At 34.6% G+C, this 20108-nt stretch overlaps 1 protein-coding gene across 1 annotated transcript in view; it reads right to left on the bottom strand.

Moving 5' to 3' along the window:
- The window catches only part of LOC129229726 (clotting factor C-like), a 53389-nt gene that overhangs the window by 27570 nt on the left and 5711 nt on the right, over positions 1–20108 (bottom strand). The window contains exons 2-6 of the mRNA XM_054864092.1: positions 19176–19339; positions 10604–10696; positions 5264–5431; positions 3062–3238; positions 1350–1556 (exon numbers count right to left, since the gene is read on the bottom strand). Of these exons, the coding sequence (XP_054720067.1) occupies positions 1350–1556; positions 3062–3238; positions 5264–5431; positions 10604–10696; positions 19176–19339 (809 nt within the window). The remainder of the gene's footprint in view (positions 1–1349; positions 1557–3061; positions 3239–5263; positions 5432–10603; positions 10697–19175; positions 19340–20108) is intronic.

Below are 20108 nucleotides of genomic sequence, written 5' to 3'. Positions count from 1 at the left end.
ATTTGTTGACTTCGTTTTTGTTCTATTTTTCTAATTTCTTCAAACAATTATATTTTTAACTAGTAATGTACATTAAAAAATAAGAAATAGTTGCTGAATACTTGTATTCCCCCCCCCCTAAAGATTAAGTTGCAAAAGGCTTATTTTATCAGGCCATTAGGAGAAAAAATTAAAAGGTAATTAATAGTAGCTAAATGCTTGTAGATTTTTCCAAAAAATAAACTTGCAAAAGACTCATTTTCGCAAAAATCAATTACAATTGTTTGCGCATTCGTAAGCTTGCCTCTTGGCCGTTTACGAGTTAGTTGAAAACGAGACGCCTGACTGAGAAACATTCTGTTAATTTACTGTAAATGTACATAGTATATTTTAGATATATGTCTTCGTGAAGTTTATTAAAAAGGCTAATAATTATTAAGAAGGTTGTTTAGTCTTTATTCCGAATCCTATACAATCCACTAACAATTGGCAACAACAATAAGATTTACACTTTTACAATTAACGGCTAATTTATTGGCAGTGAAACCATTAGCGCTACTCCTATGTATAAAAAAATCTGATTTAAAAACATAGAAAAATTAATACAAATTTGTGGTTACGTCCATTTTAACGGTAATAGAACCTGGCTGTCGGTAAATGCTTGTAGTTCTGCTTTAGCGCTGCCTTAAGGGGGTCTGAAATACAAAAATCGCCAAAATTTTCAATTTTTTTTTATTATTTAAAAAACTTCTCCTTTTTCTGCTTAAAAGGACATTTGCATCTTGTTTCTATCTTAATTAGAACGAATTATATAACTATTTTTGTTGCATGCATTTAAATAATGCATTATATTTAACTTTAAAACTTCAAACGCGTTTTTCTACACGATGCAGTTTTTTTTCGACTTTTTTTTTTTGCATTCAAACTCTTATAAGTCAAGAATTGATAAAGTAATGAAATTTGGAGCACATCTTTTCCAAAGTTTACTTTCATTTTATTCGACGAATTTGAAAATAAACCATTGCTGTAAAAATATGTTTTTTTTCTTTTTTAAGTATCTTTGATTTTTTCGAAATTTTTCTTCAAATATTTTCCATTTTTTATTGAATTAATATTTTATAAATCGCAGAATAAAAATTAAAGCTTACATATTTGTGCATAATTTCTTGAAAAAAAATTTGAAAACTGGCCGAGAATATTTTGAGTTTTAGCAATTTAAAGCGGCCCCATTTTTCAAAGAGAATTAATTAAAATAATTTTTTAATAAATATTTATGTTATGATTTTGCTTAATAAATAAATGGTAAATCAGTGCAAAAAAATTCAAAACTTCAAATTGTTTAATAATTTTTTTCTTCTGGTCTGTTTTACCTTTAACGCATGATGGGACCTCGTCAGACCAAGTTCCTTCGGGGGTGCACACAATGACTTTGGATCCCAGCATTTCGTACTCTGCGGAACATATGTATTCGATTTTGGAATCTTGGATGAAGTGTCCATTTACTTTTGATGCACCTGGCAAGAGGGCACGCTCGCCGTTTTCGGCGTTTCCTGGGTCGGAGCAGGATGCGAGTTCCTCTGAAATAGGAATGGATATAAATAAATTATGAAACTGTGAAACTGATGATGCAATTAATTTGGTTGTCTGATCTGAAAATTTGCATCCGTAACTGGTATAAAAAAGGATTGAAAAATAAAACGTTTTATAAGTACTTAAAAAGCATTATTACTTTCAAATTTTGACTGCTGACTTTTCAGAACTAATTAAAAATAATTGTTCATCTTTCATAATTGGCATGAGACAAAGTTGACGGTTCTATGTCATCTTAGGATTTTTAAAACGTAAATAAATAAAATAAATCAGTTTAGTCTGCCGGTCACCTTGTCTAGTGGTGAGAAAAGTCTGACTGCGATGGGGAGGTCCCGGGTTCGAATCCCGGCTCACCAGAAAAAAAAACTAGTGACGTCATAACCGCCACCTGACGAACCACACGTTGCAACCGGGGAACAATTTCCAAACTCAGCCTAGCTGTCCATTGTTTTCGAGGAACGTTCCTGATTGCTTGTTATACTGTATAGTGAGTCTTAAACATCATAAATCACTCTCACTTCTACAAAGTTTGACATTGAAAACGCAATATCTGAATGCCTTAACATGCATTGGCAGCGGACCTGGAATCTTGAAACACAAAATAAATTGCATTCCATCCAGCCCTCGACGGCAGGTTTCAAATCATTACAACTTACTAGGAGAGAACAAGTTGTATTAACTCGACTTCGCATTGGGCATACCAGGTTCACCCATAAATAAGTTTTATGCCGCGAACTATCTCCGACATGCATTACATTTAATGTAAATCAAACTGTTGCATATTTTAAGCAACTGCCCAAATTTTAATCAAATACGTTTTAAATATTTTAATGACTTTAATTCATCTTTGAAGGCGTTGCTAGGGGACCTACCCCATCGCAATTTGTACTCCTTCCTCCAGGAGATTGGCTTCTCCTTTTTAATTTAGTGTTTGTGTGGTCAAAATCTAATTTTGTCCTTTTCTTATTATTCAACGTTTTTTGTCAACATATTGCTTCATACGTTGTTTAAATGTTTTTAATGTTTACATGTTTTTTGTTACTTATTTTAAACTACTCATGTTTATACCTTTCTCCTCAAATCACGCTTACTGTTATCATTACTTGACTTTAAATTTATGTATATAACTTATTCTAAGAAATCGTTTGGCGCAGTATGGCCCTCAAGGGCTCTTGCGCCATTAAAAAACAAATAAACCAACCAACTACAATGTTTGTCATTGAACTAAAAATGATGACGTGATGATAACGGATAACGAATAAACCTTTGTGCTGAAACTCAAATAATCAGTAATCCAACGTTATGAAGCACAAAAAATTGCAAATTATTGCAGACACGTGTTTTGGTGTTACAAGGAACACGTGTCTGCAATAACTTGCATTTTTTTGTGCTTCATAACGTTGGATTACTGATTATTTGATGACGTGATGGTTTCCCAGAGATTTCAATTTAAGACTAAAAGAGGTGAAAAATGATGTGATTAATTACTCACCGCAAGTGGGTATCTCGGAACTCCAGTGTCCGTCTCGCATGCAGGCCAGTATCCTCTGTCCCACGAGTCTGTGGTTGGGGTTGCACGACACTTCGGCGGTCACCCCCTCCACCAGTTCGTTTCCAGAGAACTTCAACCCTCCGTTTGCGGGGGCACTCAGAAGAGGACATTTGAGAACTGAAAACCAAAAGAACCGACTATGAAATAAGGAATTGAGAGCCATTATTTTATCTTTGTCAAATGTCAGGTGGTCAACCACTCCATCATCAGGGGTGCCCGCCTAGGGAGGCGGGGGGGGGGGGAGGGGGTCATGGCGCAGACTGCGCCATTGAAATTTTTAGGGGTTTTGTTTTGACGGGTATTTTTCTCATTTTGGGGGAGGACTCTTGCTTTTGGGGGGTCTTCACGAGATTTAGCGGGGTGCGGCCTTGGGGTGCTCAGACTGGAGGGCATCCCTGCCGTCATTCGTCATTTTTAAAGAACCAAAGCTATTAGTGTGAAGTACATTTGCGAATGAGCATTACAAGTGCTCAGTCGTCAAGTCTCAGTTAAAGTTAACTTACCAAAAATCACTCGAGAAGCAGCGTGCATCTTTGAGGGTTAAAATATACTCATTTCTAAAAGTTAAGCACGTATAGGTGAAAATGTCGCTCATTTTTCTGCTGCAGAAAATTGCAGTGGCGAGTTTTCAGGTTGGGGGTTTGTCGCGATGAGTTTTCAGGAGTCGTATGGCCTCCACAGGGAGGAGCCTGGGGGAGGGGAGAGGAGAAAGTGTCCCGCTATGAGAAAAGGGAGATGTAACTTATTTTTCGATGTAAATTTCACAAAACTTTTAGGAGGCCAGCAGCTTCATCAGGCCTGTAAAAAAAATGTTGAGCCTTTGTCTATAACTCTTAACCATAAAAGTACACACCGGGTTATATATCTATCCCAGGTAGACTGTGTTTTCAGCACTTATAGCTATTCAAATCGTATTTTCACCAACTGAACCTTGATGAAATTGAATTTTTTCTTTATTGTTCTCTTCGGCATGAAAAAATATATCATTGTATTACTTATGAGTCAGAACAATTTTACGAGCAAAAAACTCAAGAGGGTAACTATTCACCCCGGTTTGTAGTCTACAGGTTTTAAAAAAATGGGATTGTAGTTCTAGGGGTATTTCAAAATATGAGTTTAAGAAGCACGAACTTTTTCGGAGCTCCTATGTAGCCAATAGAAGAATGAAATTAGATAACGCATTAAGTGCCAAAAAAAAAAAAAAATCGTCAAAATGAAGTAAATGCCAAGCATTTCATGACTTCCTTTTACCCCCAATTTAATGTCATTTCGCCATTACTGGCAATTTTAGCGTGATTCAATAGTTTGCTCTCTAAATATCACCAACAGTGGCCAAATTAAAATCAGATTTAAAAAAAAAAAAAAAAATCGCCAAATTTGTCGCTACAAAACTTCGCGAGCAAAAGACTGGCGATATATATCGCCAAGTGTTTGCCAAATTATGACACCACTTCAATTTACATCGAAATGAAAAATGATTTCCCCCCCCCCCAAAAAAAAGGCAAAAGACCCCTTTAGAAACACCCGAATGCAACCAAAAGGGGAGTTGCACAACTAAACCCCACTAGAGTCTACGTACCAAATTTCAACTTTCTAGGACTTACAGTTCTTGAGCTATGCGACATACATACGCACATTCGCACATACATACATACATACATACGTACATACAGACGTCATGAGAAAATTTGTTGTAATTAGCTCGGGAATCGTCATTATGGATATTTCGCGTGTCTATACGTTCTTAGGCACTTATCCACGTGTGGTCGAGTCGAAAAAAAAAAAAAAACTCAATATTCATTCGGAGGTGAGTAAAATGGAAATTAAGGTCGATTTTTGAGTGAAAATTTTTTCGCGAATGCAATACTTCCTTTTTTTTTGTAAAAGGAAGTAAAAAATGGAAAACGCAGTAAGTGCCACGATTTGCCTGAAACCTTATTTTTGATGCCCTGTAAAATTTTGGATTTGGCAATTACTGCGTTTTCCATTTTTAGTCTTCAACTCACATTGGATTCTGGAAATTAACATTATTCTTTCCATGCTTAGCTTTTGGCGGTGAGTATACCTTTAAAATTTTTAACTATATTGTAAAGGATGTGATTAGAACTGAAAACAATAATTCGAAAGAAAAAATGAACTCACGACATTCCGGAGCGCTGCTGGACCACCTCTGATTGGACAGGCAAGTACTGACCGCTGGGCCTTTGAGCACGTATTCTGGACCGCATCTGTACACGGCAGTCATTGGAGAATCTGGGGGAGACAATTGTACTTCCAAAGGCGGTTCAACAGGTGGAGGAGGCGAACAACCTGCGCAAATAATGAAAGTGTTGTGGAGTTAAAAATTCAAGTTGTTCCTACAAAGAATCCCATTAATATGAAATCTACCGACAATGGGGACATATAACGTATGGGAAATTAAAAAGCATCTTTTTCCTCCTAATGAACTATAGGATATTATTTTATGTGTAGAAGCGTGAAGAGAATACAACGAATGTTAATTTTACATAGCGTGCAATATCGCAGTAGGGGAGAGCGGGGCTAGAAGTTCCGTTTTTCAAGCAAGCTCAAAATTTATTATGAAAGCATAGTTCTATCTAGAATTATTATTCTGAAATTAAAACATAGTAATATGTGCTCCTATGATGTAACAACTGTTTTTTGTGCAGTATTTGGCAAGATTTTTTAATAATTAATTTTATCGTACGAAAAGTCGAGAAGGAACAACTTTCCCCTTCTTGGGGCTAGTTGTTCCGCGGGTGGGGCAAGTTGTTCCGATATTACACGACGATGTTTAACGACGATGATTTCGAGATGAACATCGTTTCGAGACAAGGAATTTATTAAAGGTATAATTTGTGATTTAAAAAAAATAAATTTTGATTAAAACGAAGTGTTTATTTAAAGGCTAATAAAAGCAATATTGTCCGAATAATCAGATGTTTTTTTTTAAAACTTAAAACAAACTAAACCTATTTTACGTTTGACCACTGATAATTTGTATTTAAAGGCTCAATGATTGCCTTTTAAGTACAAATACATATATTAAGGCACAGTTAATAAGTATAGTAACATTATAATATATTAACATAGTAAAATATAGTAAGAATACAATATAATTTAGAAAAATTAAATAAAATATTTAACAGCTTTTGAAGCTTATGCTATGATAACTATTTCAGTCTGCAATCATAACAGAAAACAATTTTTCTGTTATGATTGACTATAAGTGATACGATACTTTGCAGACGATCCACAAACTAGGTTAGTGTAAATAATAACTCCCAATTACTCGCAGGCGGATATTGTTATTGCAGATGTGTTTATTTATTGTTTATTTATTTATTTTTGAGTTTATAAATTACTGAATATAGAAAATACTCATTTTAACTTAACTTGTGCAAGATCTATTTTTAGACATTCCGATTTCCTTCTTCACCTTTTTTCCCAAAGACATCAAACTCTACTCGGTCACCGAAACCTGACTGGTTAAAACCAGATTTTTTCATCTGCACTCCATATGCCTGTAAATGAGTGACCAAGCCAGTTTTGCTAAAAAAAATTCTCCTGCTTTGCACTTACTTGTGTTTTTAATTTATACCTCTGATAATGAGAGTCCTACACACATTTGATTAGGCTAAATTCACAAAGGAGCAGCTACAGTCTCTAGTTATCATGACGGCCAAACAGGTAAAGCCTAGACAGATCCACTTGGGTAGGATATGATTCGTTTAATGAGACATCTGCCTTGTCTGCGCAACTTCGAACTGTTTTACCTCTTTGGCTACTGTCTTAAATCACCGCGAGGTGGCGTAATCAACTAATTTCGCAAATTACATATTTTTATTTGAAAGTATGAAAGAGATTTTGATTCATATCTTGATCTTAAAAAATTTCATATTCTTCTATCTATCTATAAGAGAACGGCCAAATATTTTCAATGAATCACCGGTGAGAGTCGACATTCTCCAATTTCTATATTTCACGGTAACGAATATATACATATAATATTTATTTATATGTGCTTTTGTTTTCTGCACAGCTGCTGTAGATAAATAGGGTCAAGGAGTCCTTGTGGTTAGTTGTTCCTCGGTACAACTTGCCTCTCAAAGAAACAACAACTAGCCCCACACGCACAAGTCCTTGAAAAATTAAATTATAGGTTAGATAACGAAACGGAAATCGTTTCAGCGCAGTATTTTAAAATGCACAATAGATATTTGCATAAAAACACCAAAGGAATAAATTGTATCATTTAAATTTCGTGAAAAAGACCCAAAAAGTTCAAAAACGAAAATATTTACAAAAGTGGATCGGTGATGCACCTGCTCAATTTGTAATATACCGGACGCCACTGGCCTGGCTAATATGGCTGCCATCGGTGCGCTGCAACATTCCATTTTACCAGGTATTTTAAAAATACATTTATCTTTTTTCTTCATTGAGTTATTTCAAAGGCAACAATTTACCCGTGGAACTGTTAGCCCTGCTCTCCCCTACTCAAATCGGTTTTATGATTAAAATTGTATCCTGAAATATCTGCGAGGGTTAAAACTTAAGACTAAAGATCTTCTTTACTAACAAAGTCAAGAAAAATCAGCTACACTACTATAGAAGTGTAGCACATGGTGATATTCAGCTGAGAAAGAACGCATATTATTTCTGAGTACTTAACCTTTTCTTTTTTTTTTCTCTTGCTGTGTAATTTTTTTTTTTTTTTTTTAAATTTCTAAGAGAAATTTCCCCAACGAAGTTACAAATGAATAGAATAGTTCGCTTTCATGATTATCATAGGCTGCGTACGGGATCACCAGAACCGTACCGTGGTATTCCCATGAAAATGTATTTTAGTATTCAAGGGCAAAATTAACCTTCACCACCGACCATACAGCTACTAAATGGAAAAACGAAGATTAAAAATCGCCTATCCGATAAACCCGATCACCGCAAAAAAAAAAAAAAAAAAAATGAATAACCTTACAGTGTACACACAACAATAAGTAATAGGCAAAATCTATCACCAAAATCAAGACACAGTCTTTATGACTAACTAGCAAAAATACCCGGCGTTGCCTGGGTCAGTTATAATTATGAGAAACAATCGTTACTTGCCCTTGTTTTCTGTTTTAAGCGAAATAATTTAAAACAAACCTTTTTGACGTGATTAAAAATCGAGCTTCTTCCTTACTCATTAAACTAAAATAGCAATAAGTATAAAGAACAAAATAGTATTCAATTAGAAACGAAAGCACGACATTTAAGCATATACAAATTTGAAGAATTTCCGAAATATGAAATTAAACTTTACATGTTTAAAAAGATTTATCTGTTAGTACTTTTTTTTTAAATCTAAAACCTTCTCTGTATGGTTATTGATGTACGAACTGTTTTAAGAAATGTAGCCGCCCCTTACACTTGTTTTAGTTATTTTGGGAAATTTCAATTTTTGTGGACACTTGGTGCGGTTTAAAATCTTACCAAATTTGCGAGAATCATTTTGGGACACTTTCGATAGTACTCCCCCTCCTTACTAATTTTTGTTATAGAAATATTGTTGCCAGATGCTGAGATACTTTTGGTCAAAATAAAATGGCGCTAAACGGTTTCATCCAGAATGTTTCCAAAATAAGTAGTAAGATTTGGCGATAGTTTGAAATCGTGCAAAAAGAAAAATTAATGGAAGTTTTTGTGCGGTTTATGGATTTGCCTAATTTAGTTGTTGAATTATTTTACACAGTATTTTTTTTTTTTAAGTATCTTTGATTGGCGATATTTTGTTTATATGGTGAAAGCTGAGAAACATTATTACGTAGTCTTTGGGCTCAAAAACAGCGACAGTGGAAAAAACTGCCAAATGCATCAGCTACTGAAATCTTTCTGAAAAAATTCTGACGATATTTCTGCTGGTTGGTTGGATATAGTGAGCAAGTGTCCAATCAGCATAAATAATAATAAATAATAAATCCAATAATAATAAATAATAATAATAAATCCATTAATTACATAAGTTCCGTTTGAAAGTAAAATGATCAGCCAAATCCATTTATTTTTAGCCAATCTTATGGAAAAACGTTACTTCAAGATTTGACTTAAGAAAAGCCTCAAAAAGTCAGACGAAACGCAAAAATATTCAACACTACAACACTTCTTGGGAGCTGAGATGACACACTAAATAATGACTTGGGTTGATGAAAGCCTTCGAACAGAGAACAAAAAAGCTCATAACTCGTTTTTTATACAACTTAGAAACTTCGAACAAATGCTATCTTCAGCAGAAAAATTGGCGCTTTCGATGGACATATAATGTTAATATGTGCACTTTTTTTCCACCCCCATATTGGGGCATTTATGCGAAAATTGGGACTAAAATTGGAATAAAAAGGGAACTATCAATCGGATTTTTTTCGAACTGGTCTATAAACCTTACCAGTACCAAACTGAAAAAACGGTGAAAGTTTCAGCCAAATCAGCCGGGTAGTTTCTGAGATCTTAGGGAACAAATTTACCAAACTCCATTTTTATATATATAGATTTATGAAAACTATATTAATAACATTAAATATTTTATTTTGGATTACTAATTTCAAGTAATTTATTAAAAGCATCGTTAGCACTTAGTGCATAAAAAAGTGGCCATTATTCAGAACACATTTTACCCTATGAAACTGAACCTACTTCTGCGTTTTTTTTTTTTTTTTGGATTCCATTATCCCATTTGAAAGAACAAAACTTGTTCTGTCGGAAGGGTTAAAAATTATTCTTTACTCATAAATTTGCAAAACTTTCCGAGGGACCCTTCTCATTGTCATTGTTCTAATCGTAACGCGAGTCTTAATCTGATTCTTTCTAAAAGACAGTTTAAATCTTTTATGAACCAAAAAAGATTACCCCATCGCAATTTGTACTCCTTCCTCCGGAAGATTGGCTTCTCCTTTTCAATGTAGTGTTTGTATCGTAAAAATGTGATTTTGTCCTTTTTTTTGTTATTCAAGGTTTTTGTCAACATATTGTTTTATACGTTGTTTAAATGTTTAAATGTTTTTTATTAATTATTTTAAACTACTGATATTTATACCTTTCTCCTCAAAACACGTTTACTTTTATCATACCCTGACTTTATTTTATGCAAAAACTTTAAACAAAAAAATTGTCTGGCTCAGTATAGCCCTCAAGGGCTCTTGCGCCACTAAAAATAAAAAAAACCAACCAACCAACAAACCAAAAAAGATTGCGGAGCGTCAGCGAGCAAGGGGCAAGGTGTCCAAGAGTATTTAAAATAAATAAATAAATAAATAAATAAAAGTAAAAGCAAAAGAATATGTATGGTATCACCAAGTTAGTAGTTCTCATGTTCGTTTGACCAAACATTGGGAGGGGGGTGGATATAACGGCTGCCATGCCAAACAGCCGTATCAAGTCACCAAGTAGGATTTCGTTAGTTTCCAATTAGTGATAAATCCACTAATTCGTTATACCGCTTACCTCTTTTCTTCTCGCAGTTTCTGCCGTGATATCCATCTGGACAAGTGCACTTTCCATCTCGCTCGCATGTTCCCCCATTGATGCACTTGCAAGCTAAAAAAAGAGAAACAATGCTAAGTTTTAAAAGTTTCCTCAATACAAGCTCGTATATTTTGAAAAAAAAAAAAAACGGTTTGATTGGTGCGGTATGTTTGTGAAATTAAGTAAACATTATGTCTATAATACTGATGGCCAAGTCAATCTTCAAAAAAACTTTTCTTACTGTTGAAAGAATCTAGAGAAGAAAAGCACAAATTTGCGATGAAAATTGTACGCACCTGTTTCGGAGTTTCGAAATCTTTTGCAGTACAACAGAATTGAGAGATACAACAAAAATAGCAAAACCTAGTTTTAAAAGCATTAGCCTAAATATTGCGCTGATTTCCAAAAAAAACTAGAGAATAAAACCGTTGCCTCCGTAGTACTAAGTTAGCATTATGGGGCCATCTATAGCGTTAGTCTTCGCGGCTACAGCCTCCAGGGGAGTCAACTATCCCGCTACACTTATGTTTCATGACCACTTATGACTCTAGGTCCAGATGACATATGGATCCAAATATAAGCCTGCCCCTATGTGCTTACTTAATTTTTCACCCACAAATCGCAGTGTAGATACACATTTAGCCTAAGGTCAGTAGTGGGTAACGGTAGGAATTTAGCAGCTTCCAGGGCGCTCCACGATGGGGCATCACCAAATACGAACGACCTAACGAAGGGGTTTCATTCACTGGCCTGTCCAACCAACGCCCTCGTATTCCTAAATGCCTATCGCGTTTACCTCAAAAAGTGAACTTCTGTTTAGAGGACAACGCTTCTCAGCGGCAATTCAACGATTGCTCCCCCCCCCCCTTCCTTAATACTAAATGCCTATTGTATTTGCCTCAAAAAGTAAACTTCCGTTCGGAGGATAACGTTACCCAGCGGCAATCCAACGATCGCCCCCCTAAATAGTAAATACCTATCGCATTTTCCTGAAAAAGTGAACTACCCATATACAGTAATAACTCGGAGAACAACGCTACCCAGCGGCCACCAACGAAGGCGTTGCTATGGCGATGGATCCAAATATTTCAAGTTAAATCGTCAATTGGTTAAATTTCAAATTTAAATTCAGAAATTAACCAATTGCTAATTTCTCCGCTATTTATTTCTGATATCTCCAATAGATGGCAGTGATCTCAGAACAGGTTTGTTTATGTTAACAACTAGAAAGCGGTAGGCATTTATTATTACGGGGGCATAGCTTCTTCAAATTGCTTCGTCTGTTTTCCCGAACACGGTCAGTCTATCTTTTCCTCCACTTACGGCTCTTCTAAACCTCTCCGTAAAATCTGACACGGCGAAATCACGAAATCTGTGGCAACACAGAGGGTGTTTCTGGGAGGGTCTAACTCGATTTTTTTTGCACTGCTAATTGGTCAGATTTCATGATGGACAGCGTCAATCACTGAGTACGTGAATGGACAGCCATAAATCTAAGCTGTGCCCGAAGGTACTGTCTTTGCGATCGGACGAGGGCAGAGAAAGCTGCGAAAGATTCGAAGGATCCTGTTCCAAAACATGTTTCCCACCCGGCCTGTTTCCCCTCCGTAAATCAGTAAACATGTGTTTTCGTTTCAAAGTGTTTCTAGAGCTGACTGCTTACGATTTCCGAGAATTTAGTATTCAGCGAAAGGAATAGCAGGGAAAGCTGTCTGAGTTTTCCACTCAAGTTCTCCCGCCAAAGGGTGACAGAAGAAAAGAAGAAAGAAGACCATGTGTCAGGAAATTAACTTATTCTGCAAACTATAAAATTTGCAGAATGCGTAGAAAATAGAATTGAGAAATGAAGGCAGAAAAAAAAGAGAGAAAAGAAAAGTTATAACATAAATTCAAGTGCTTTATTAATCATCTAAATTTCAATATTGAACATGGTGCGCACAAATGATGAACAAAATTTTTAAAAATCGAATTTCCGAAACTACTGCACATATCACAATAAGTGATACTTGAGAATAAATAGGAACATTCAAAGGTTTTTTTTCCCTTTTCAGTTACAAACAGGGGCGGAGGGCGGGAACAGAAATTAACGTTGCGAGGGGGGAGGGGGATGTATAATAGTCATTGAGATAAAAGGCGCAATTTCAAGAACTATCACTAACAAAAACAAAAACATATTCCACTATAAATATGGATGTTATTCTCAGACATTAGTCATTCGCCCTGAATAAAATTTTATCAGTTCCACAATGCTACAAGTTAGAAATAAATTCCCGTTCCTTGAATCTATTTTTTCATATCAACTGATGTATTTGACTGTACTCGGGTTTTCAACGCAACATTTCAATCCGAAGAAAGGAGCAAGTAATAAAAACTACCTAATAACATAACATAAAATCAAGTTACATGATATAAAGTGGAAACAATAGATCGCAGTCCGACGGAAAAGGTATTTCTACTTCTTTCATTCGATTTAAAACTGCTCAGGGTTTGAATTTTTTAATGCAGTAATGAAAATAATTCAGATCAATATCATTAAGTACAATAATGACACCTTGAGAACAAAAATTAACATTACACAAAAACGGTGAACTGTGCACTGGAAAATTGTTAAAAGCCATTTTATAACTGCCGAGCACAGACCAGGCATTAAAAAAAAAAAAAAAAGGTTCAAAAGGTTCGCGTACATTCAAGGAGGATATGATAAAAATTCTAATTTTATCAACCCAGTATGTCGAAGGGAAACATGTTAGGAAATATTTTTTTTATCATTTCATTAAACAAAAGAACCTTTCAGTAATTCATGCATTAGAGACGTACCGAGTAGCACTTTGGTCGAGTATCGAGTTCCAAGTTCCAATTATGTTTTAAGAAGAACCACCGACACACACGTGACGAATTTTGAACTCAGTGGTCAGTGGAAGAGTAGTATATACCTCCATGCAGGGTTGGCCGAATTGGACCCAATTGGGACCCAATGGGTTTTTTGAAAAAACCCATTTAAAAAAACCCATTATTTAACCCACTTTTGGGTTTTTTAAAATTTTCTGAGAAGTTTTTAAAAGTTAATTAATTTAAATACTTTCACAATTAAAAACTTGTTTTTTACTTGTTTTTCACCATAGACAATGAACATAAAAAATGAATTTTGAACTTTAATAGTATTTCTTAACTCTAAACGGCATTAAAGAAATACTTCAAAGATTTTAAATAAATGTATTTAACTTTTTTCTTTAACTGGTCAATAAATAACTCAAATTATGTTGACCAAGTCCTGTCACGTTTGATTTTCTCAATATTTGTAGATTGTACGGAGGAAACTAATGTAGTTAAAAGGCTTTCATGTGAATTATTTTCTGCTAACCAACAGGTTACAAATCTCGAATAAACACAAGTTATATTTTTTAGAAATAAACAGATTTTTCAAACTGTCGACAGAAAACAGAACAGGTACAGTATTTTCATTATCTTACGGAAAAGTTTAATATTTCTTACTCTGTACACAGAAATAGAAAAACAGGCAACATAAAATTCAAAGAAATGTCTTGATTAAGCTGGAATTCAGTAAAAAGGGATTTTAACTACTAGAGGTTTTACAGTAGTTTTGCATAACAAATTGAAATACAATAAAATAAAATGCAAAAAAAAAAAAATTGTATTAATTAAAAACGAACAATCGATTTTATCACTCGAGAAGTAACTTTGCCTTAACTGTTGGTAATAATGAAAATTAAAAAATCTGAAACTTCACCATTCTTGGGTTTTTTCGTCTTTTATACTTTTCTTCAGAAAACGCTGAATTTAAACTAGTTTTCCAGCTTTTTTTACCCGAAGACAATTTTTACACTTTGTCCATATACTTACGCTACAATATGCTACAAGTACCCCACATTTTCCATAAAAAAGACAAAAAAACCCACATTTCTTTTAAAAAACCCAACTTTAGTTGGGTTTTTTTGGGTTTTATTCAAAAAAACCCAAAAAACCCTGGGTCCATGGGCTTTTTTTAAAAAACCCGGGTTTTTGCCAACCCTGCCTCCATGTCCACACACACACACAAATAATAGTTTTAAAAACAAAATTCCAGCCGAAATTTAATTGCGCATTAGTGAAAAGATTTGTTTCTGTCAATAATTTTGACAAATAAGTTATTTTTTAAATTAAAAATAAACAAATACATAAAAGGTAGTGTTAATCAAGTTGGAATTAAAACAAATTATATCAATCCATACTTCTAGTCCGCCAAACGTAAATAATGTTTAAAAGCAAGTGAAACAACGTTAACACACTCTCAGAAATGGACTTTCATATTCGACGAAATTTTCTTCGTTTCTGACGAAATCGCTTCCAGGGATATGCTCCGAGCGAACATTTCGTCAAATTGAGGAAACTGCTTTCGTCTCTGGTTTGAAGATGCGAATTTCGTCAAATGTAACGAAATATTTCTTCATTCTAGTTTCGTCAAATCGACAATCATTTTCGTAGTTTTGAGAGTATTAGTTTCGTCAAATTAATTTCGTCATATTTGAGTATGTTAATTTCGTAATTTTTTGAGTTTATTTTTTATTTTAATTTTTCTTTTTTGAGCTGATTAGTTTTCTTTCTTTTTTTTTTTTTTTTTGACAATACTGACGAACCTCGTTAATTCGAACACGCTTAAAAAGAATTACTTCTAAAACGGACTTTTTTGTATTCTCTGTCCCATTGTTTTTGTTTTTCGAATAAGACGAATTCTGTTAAGAATAATAGATTTTAATGATCCATTAAAGTTCGTTTTAACGAGGTTCGACTGTATCTTATAAGATTTAGTCAAATCTTCACTTCAGAATCTTACCACCATAATTTCCCACTTTGATGCGCATAGTCACACTCACAGGCCCGTCATTTACGGGGGGGGGGGGGGGGTTGACATTCCCCCCCCCCTTGAGTTTTGAACATTTTTTCTTTACGTACGAAAGGCCGTGGTTTTAGTTGGTTCTCTATAAAAATTTTGAAGAGTGTACACCTTTTTCCACAATTGGAAAAAAAAATCGAAATGACTGGCCTGCACTCCCCCTCTCCGCCTAAAGCAAAAGGCAAGTATTTGTTGAAAAAAGAGACTCATAAAAGATGTTTAAAAAAATTTTATTAATGTAAAAATACAAGCAGACAATTTCTTTAAAATGTAAAAATAATTATTGCAAATTCAAGTTAAAGAACAATGAAATGATGTCTGGGAATTAGGGCTTTACGATGCATCGATGCATCGTAAAGCCCTAAAATTAAAATTGGAACGGTTTGGTTCTTTTTTTGGCGTTCCAAAAACCACCTACGTTCCTACTCGGGTGCCCAAGTACCTCCCTGCCGTGTGTGTGTGTAACGGAAACAAACTGTTGATTATATATAACTAGCGACGATTATTCATAATTTTCAATAGACTTGGTAAATATGATACATTATGTAATGTTTATCAAATTTACTAGTTTATTCACATAATTTCCTATTCGTGGATAATGCAATAAATTAGGATTATTTGTGGAGTAATGAGATCTTAATTGCAAAAACTGAACATTTTCAAGCAACACCAGAAAACTCAATCGTCTAAAAAAAGAAAAATGTCTCGGTTGCAATTAAAATTTCTAATAATATTTCAATTAAAAAACTGAAATGTGCCTTTTTTTGTACATTACTTTCATTTCTTGCCTTGGAAAATGTATATTAGATAACAGTTTTAATTCTATATAAAAAAAGTTTATATTATTAACTATTTAATGTTTACCTAAACAAAACGGAACTTCAAATTTAATTACATATTTAGAATTCTATATAATGTCAAAGTCTTGAAAATTAAAGATCTGAAAGTAAATGCATAACACACAAAGCCTCGATATCAAAAAGCAAACCAAGCCAATATTCTAAAGAAAAACATTTTCTTGTAAGATAACCTATTCAGACTCATTCTGCTGTGACTTTCCGAATTATTAGCAACTTTTTTACTAAACTTCATTTTCAAAGGCATCGTTGTGTGTGATATATCTGATCCTTCCAGAAAGAGACGATTATTTTTAATTAATATTGCTAGTTCAGGAACATTGTCAAGCAAAATATTTTTTCTATACAAACTGACCTGATTTTTAGAAAAGCTATGGACTTTTATTGTATTCACCACTACGAGTCAAGAAATATATTTGATAAATATTAAATAGTAGTCATACCCACACGGCTTTGCTTGTAGTAGAAAATTAAAAGGTCTTATGGTTCGCCTGTATAATTACAAAAAATGTATGGTGAATTTTTCGCCTATTGGCTTACCATATTACGGTTCCACGTTATGATAACTTGGTAATTTACTCGTCCGTCGTATGATAATTTTGCTCGGGAATGTGTTCTTAAAATTGGAGTAGAAAAAGAACAAAATCGAATTTTCGAAAAATTGCTTCGAGGTGCACACCCCACGCTACAAACTAACTTTGTGCCAAATATCCTGAAAATCGGCCGAACGGTCAAGGCACTATGCGCGTCACGGGAACCGGACATAACGTCCAGATCCATAACGTCCACGGACATAACATCCATGACCAAAACGTCCAACGGACAAAACATCCGAGGGACAAAACGTCCGACGGACATAACGTCACAGAGATCCAGACAACCAGACATCCTCCAGACATCCAGACAGACTTCAGCTTTATTATAACAAAGACTATTTCCCAACTTCAGTGGCAATGGGGTTGATTTCAAAATTAAAAGTTTTTTTTTTTTTTTTTTTTTTTCTGAAAGAGCATGCTTAAAAACATTCGCAACTCCAATAAACTATAGGGGGCGCTGCAATCACTGTCTAATAGTGGATGTAAAAGGTAGAACAAACAGATGCCGTAACTTATAACCTGCTTTGACGGTGAATGACAGTAATTTTTGATCGTGTTTGTGGGAAGCTTTCATTTCTATTCTTCTGAAATTACATTACACAACAAACTGTCTGAAGCCTGTAATTTACCCAAAGAAAACACGTGGCATGGAATGTTTTACCTTTTTCTTTAATATTGTTAATCACCGCAAGGTAGCGTATTCGAGCTCTGGAGTTGCAAATAGAATCTGACCATTCTTTAAATAATTTGACTAAGTTTAATAATTTTAAAAATTTATTTTAATCGGTACGCTTTTATTATGTACACTTCTGCCGATGACATCACAAATGAGGAAATACCATTCACTGTTGCCATTCGTAGAGCGTAATATTTAATTCGCATCTTTACTCAAGTGTAATGGCAACGATATGGTTGATAGCAAACGTAGAGCGCAATATTTAATTCGCTTCTTGAATACAATAACGTGAAAACGCAATACACAGATGCGCCTAAGTACATCATTTGTGACGTCATAAAGACCACGTCTTATTTTCAAAATCGGACATGTTAAAAAATAAGCATCTGGAAATGAAAGTTTTTTCTCGCTTCATGTTTTTTTTTTTTTTTTTTGCTTATTCTATCAATTTCAATGACTAAAAATAGTACTTCTGACTGAAGGAAACAACCCCATTTTGAATAATCTCTGGGGAATATGTATAATCGCCAGATTAATCTCATTCTACTGCACATATACTCAGGAGTGGGAAATTTCATGATTTACTCGCCACTTTTCCCCTAATGTGGCTAGTGTATTTTAAGTGAATTCGTTTATATTTTTGCAAATTTCACATCGAGATATAAATCGCAATCACTGTACTTGGCTATATATTTTTTAAATTAATAATTTAATAAAGAAATACATAAATAAAAATGGCATTTCGAATTTTTTTCCCATTATAAGATGCGGTAATTTTCACTGATTTTTCAAACAAAATAACTTCCACATTTAAACGGGGGGGTACTTATATTAAAACAGCATTGAAAAATATATCACCTAAATAATTTCAAAAACTTATCGAATAGAACTCGAAAGAAGAAAAAAACTTCTTTTTAGAACGAGTTTCGTCGATGTCACAGAAATACAAGACCAACACACAAAACGACAAAGAATGAATGGTCATTAGTGGGGATTCAGTAATTTATTGCCTGCCATTGAGGCAAAGCGGAGGAGCGGAGAAACAGAAGACAAGACCCCAAGACCCTGAAGACCCTGGGGGAGAAGAGAAAGTGGTCCCTCAAAGTGGGAGGAAATGGGTGTGGTCTGGTGAAAGGCGTGTTTTTCGCAGTTTTTCACAATTTTTCGAAAACAAGGCTTTACTCCGTGGAGAATATCAATAGAACAAATTGTCTCAGAAACAAACTCAAAATATGTTTTTAAAGAGAAATGTTCAATCTTTTGCGCTCCTTTTTCAGTTTTTCCATATCATTTTTCAAACGTGTGAAAATAGTCGTTTAAAGTTTTAAAATGCTATTAAAAAAATTTCAAAATAATTACAGAAAAAATAAAAAAGCGCATATCTAGTTCTGTGTCATAGCCATCGTTTAAAACAAACCGCATGAAAATATTCCAGTAATTTCTCGTGTTATGCTTTGCACAGGTAGCAGATTTTCCCGTAGAGAAAGCATTAGCGTCGAAATCCAAGATGGACGGTATAGAAGAGCCTTACCATTCTCACACCATCTTCCAAACTTTCCATCCGGGCATGTTGCACATTCGTTGCCTCCATCCGAATGGCACTGAAGGCAAGCACTATACCTGGGACAAATGTCCTCTGGACTCACGTCGTTACACGGCTTGCACTTGATTTTCCATCGTTGCGCTCGGTTGCATCTGAAAAAGAACAAATTAGTGCGTATAAATCTCACTAAAATAACACACTAGGTAGATTGTCGACGGGCAATTTTATCGGCAACAGACTGACATTCACTAAGCAAAGCAACAAGTATTTTGTAACGTTCAAATAAATAAATAAATAAAAGAAATGTCGTGTTCCTTGGGTAGTGAGGAAGGGAAGATAATCTCGAAAAATTACATCCTCATATAAATAATAGCCGATAATCGAGTAACCCACGTGCTTTAACAATGAAACTCGCGCTACGGCATGATAATTTGATAATATGTTTTGGTAATGTATATAGGGAAATGCTTTATTTTGATAGGGCTGATCTGGATCCGATCACTTAATTGTTTTACTGGTAATTCTGTGTCATTTCAGGGGAATGAAGAAACGAAAAAGTGGTCAACCATTAACGCCATCTACTGGAGCTTAGGGTCAATCCTCTGGAGCTAGGGTTAAAATGTCAACTATCAAAATGTCACCAAACAGGCAATGGCTTCGTTCAAATGTAGAAGCAATTTTCACCCGTCATACCTTGACGGGCGACTTTCTGGTAAATAAATAATGTCTTGTTCCCTGGGTATTGTGGAAGGAAAGATAAACTCCAAAACATACATTTCTAATAATAGAAAGATAAAATTGACATCTCTCAACAAGATTTTCTAAAAAATGTTTTTCAAGAACAGAAATTGGCAGTTTTGGATTGCCCTAGAAGTTCTCCTGGTATGCAGCATTGCAAAGCATTGCAAAGAGAGAGACGTG

This window comes from Uloborus diversus, chromosome 9 (assembly GCF_026930045.1).
Source record: "Uloborus diversus isolate 005 chromosome 9, Udiv.v.3.1, whole genome shotgun sequence".
Taxonomy (NCBI): Eukaryota; Metazoa; Arthropoda; class Arachnida; order Araneae; family Uloboridae; genus Uloborus; species Uloborus diversus.
Note: the sequence above shows the minus strand (reverse complement) of the source record. Positions and strands in the feature narration are given on the sequence as shown.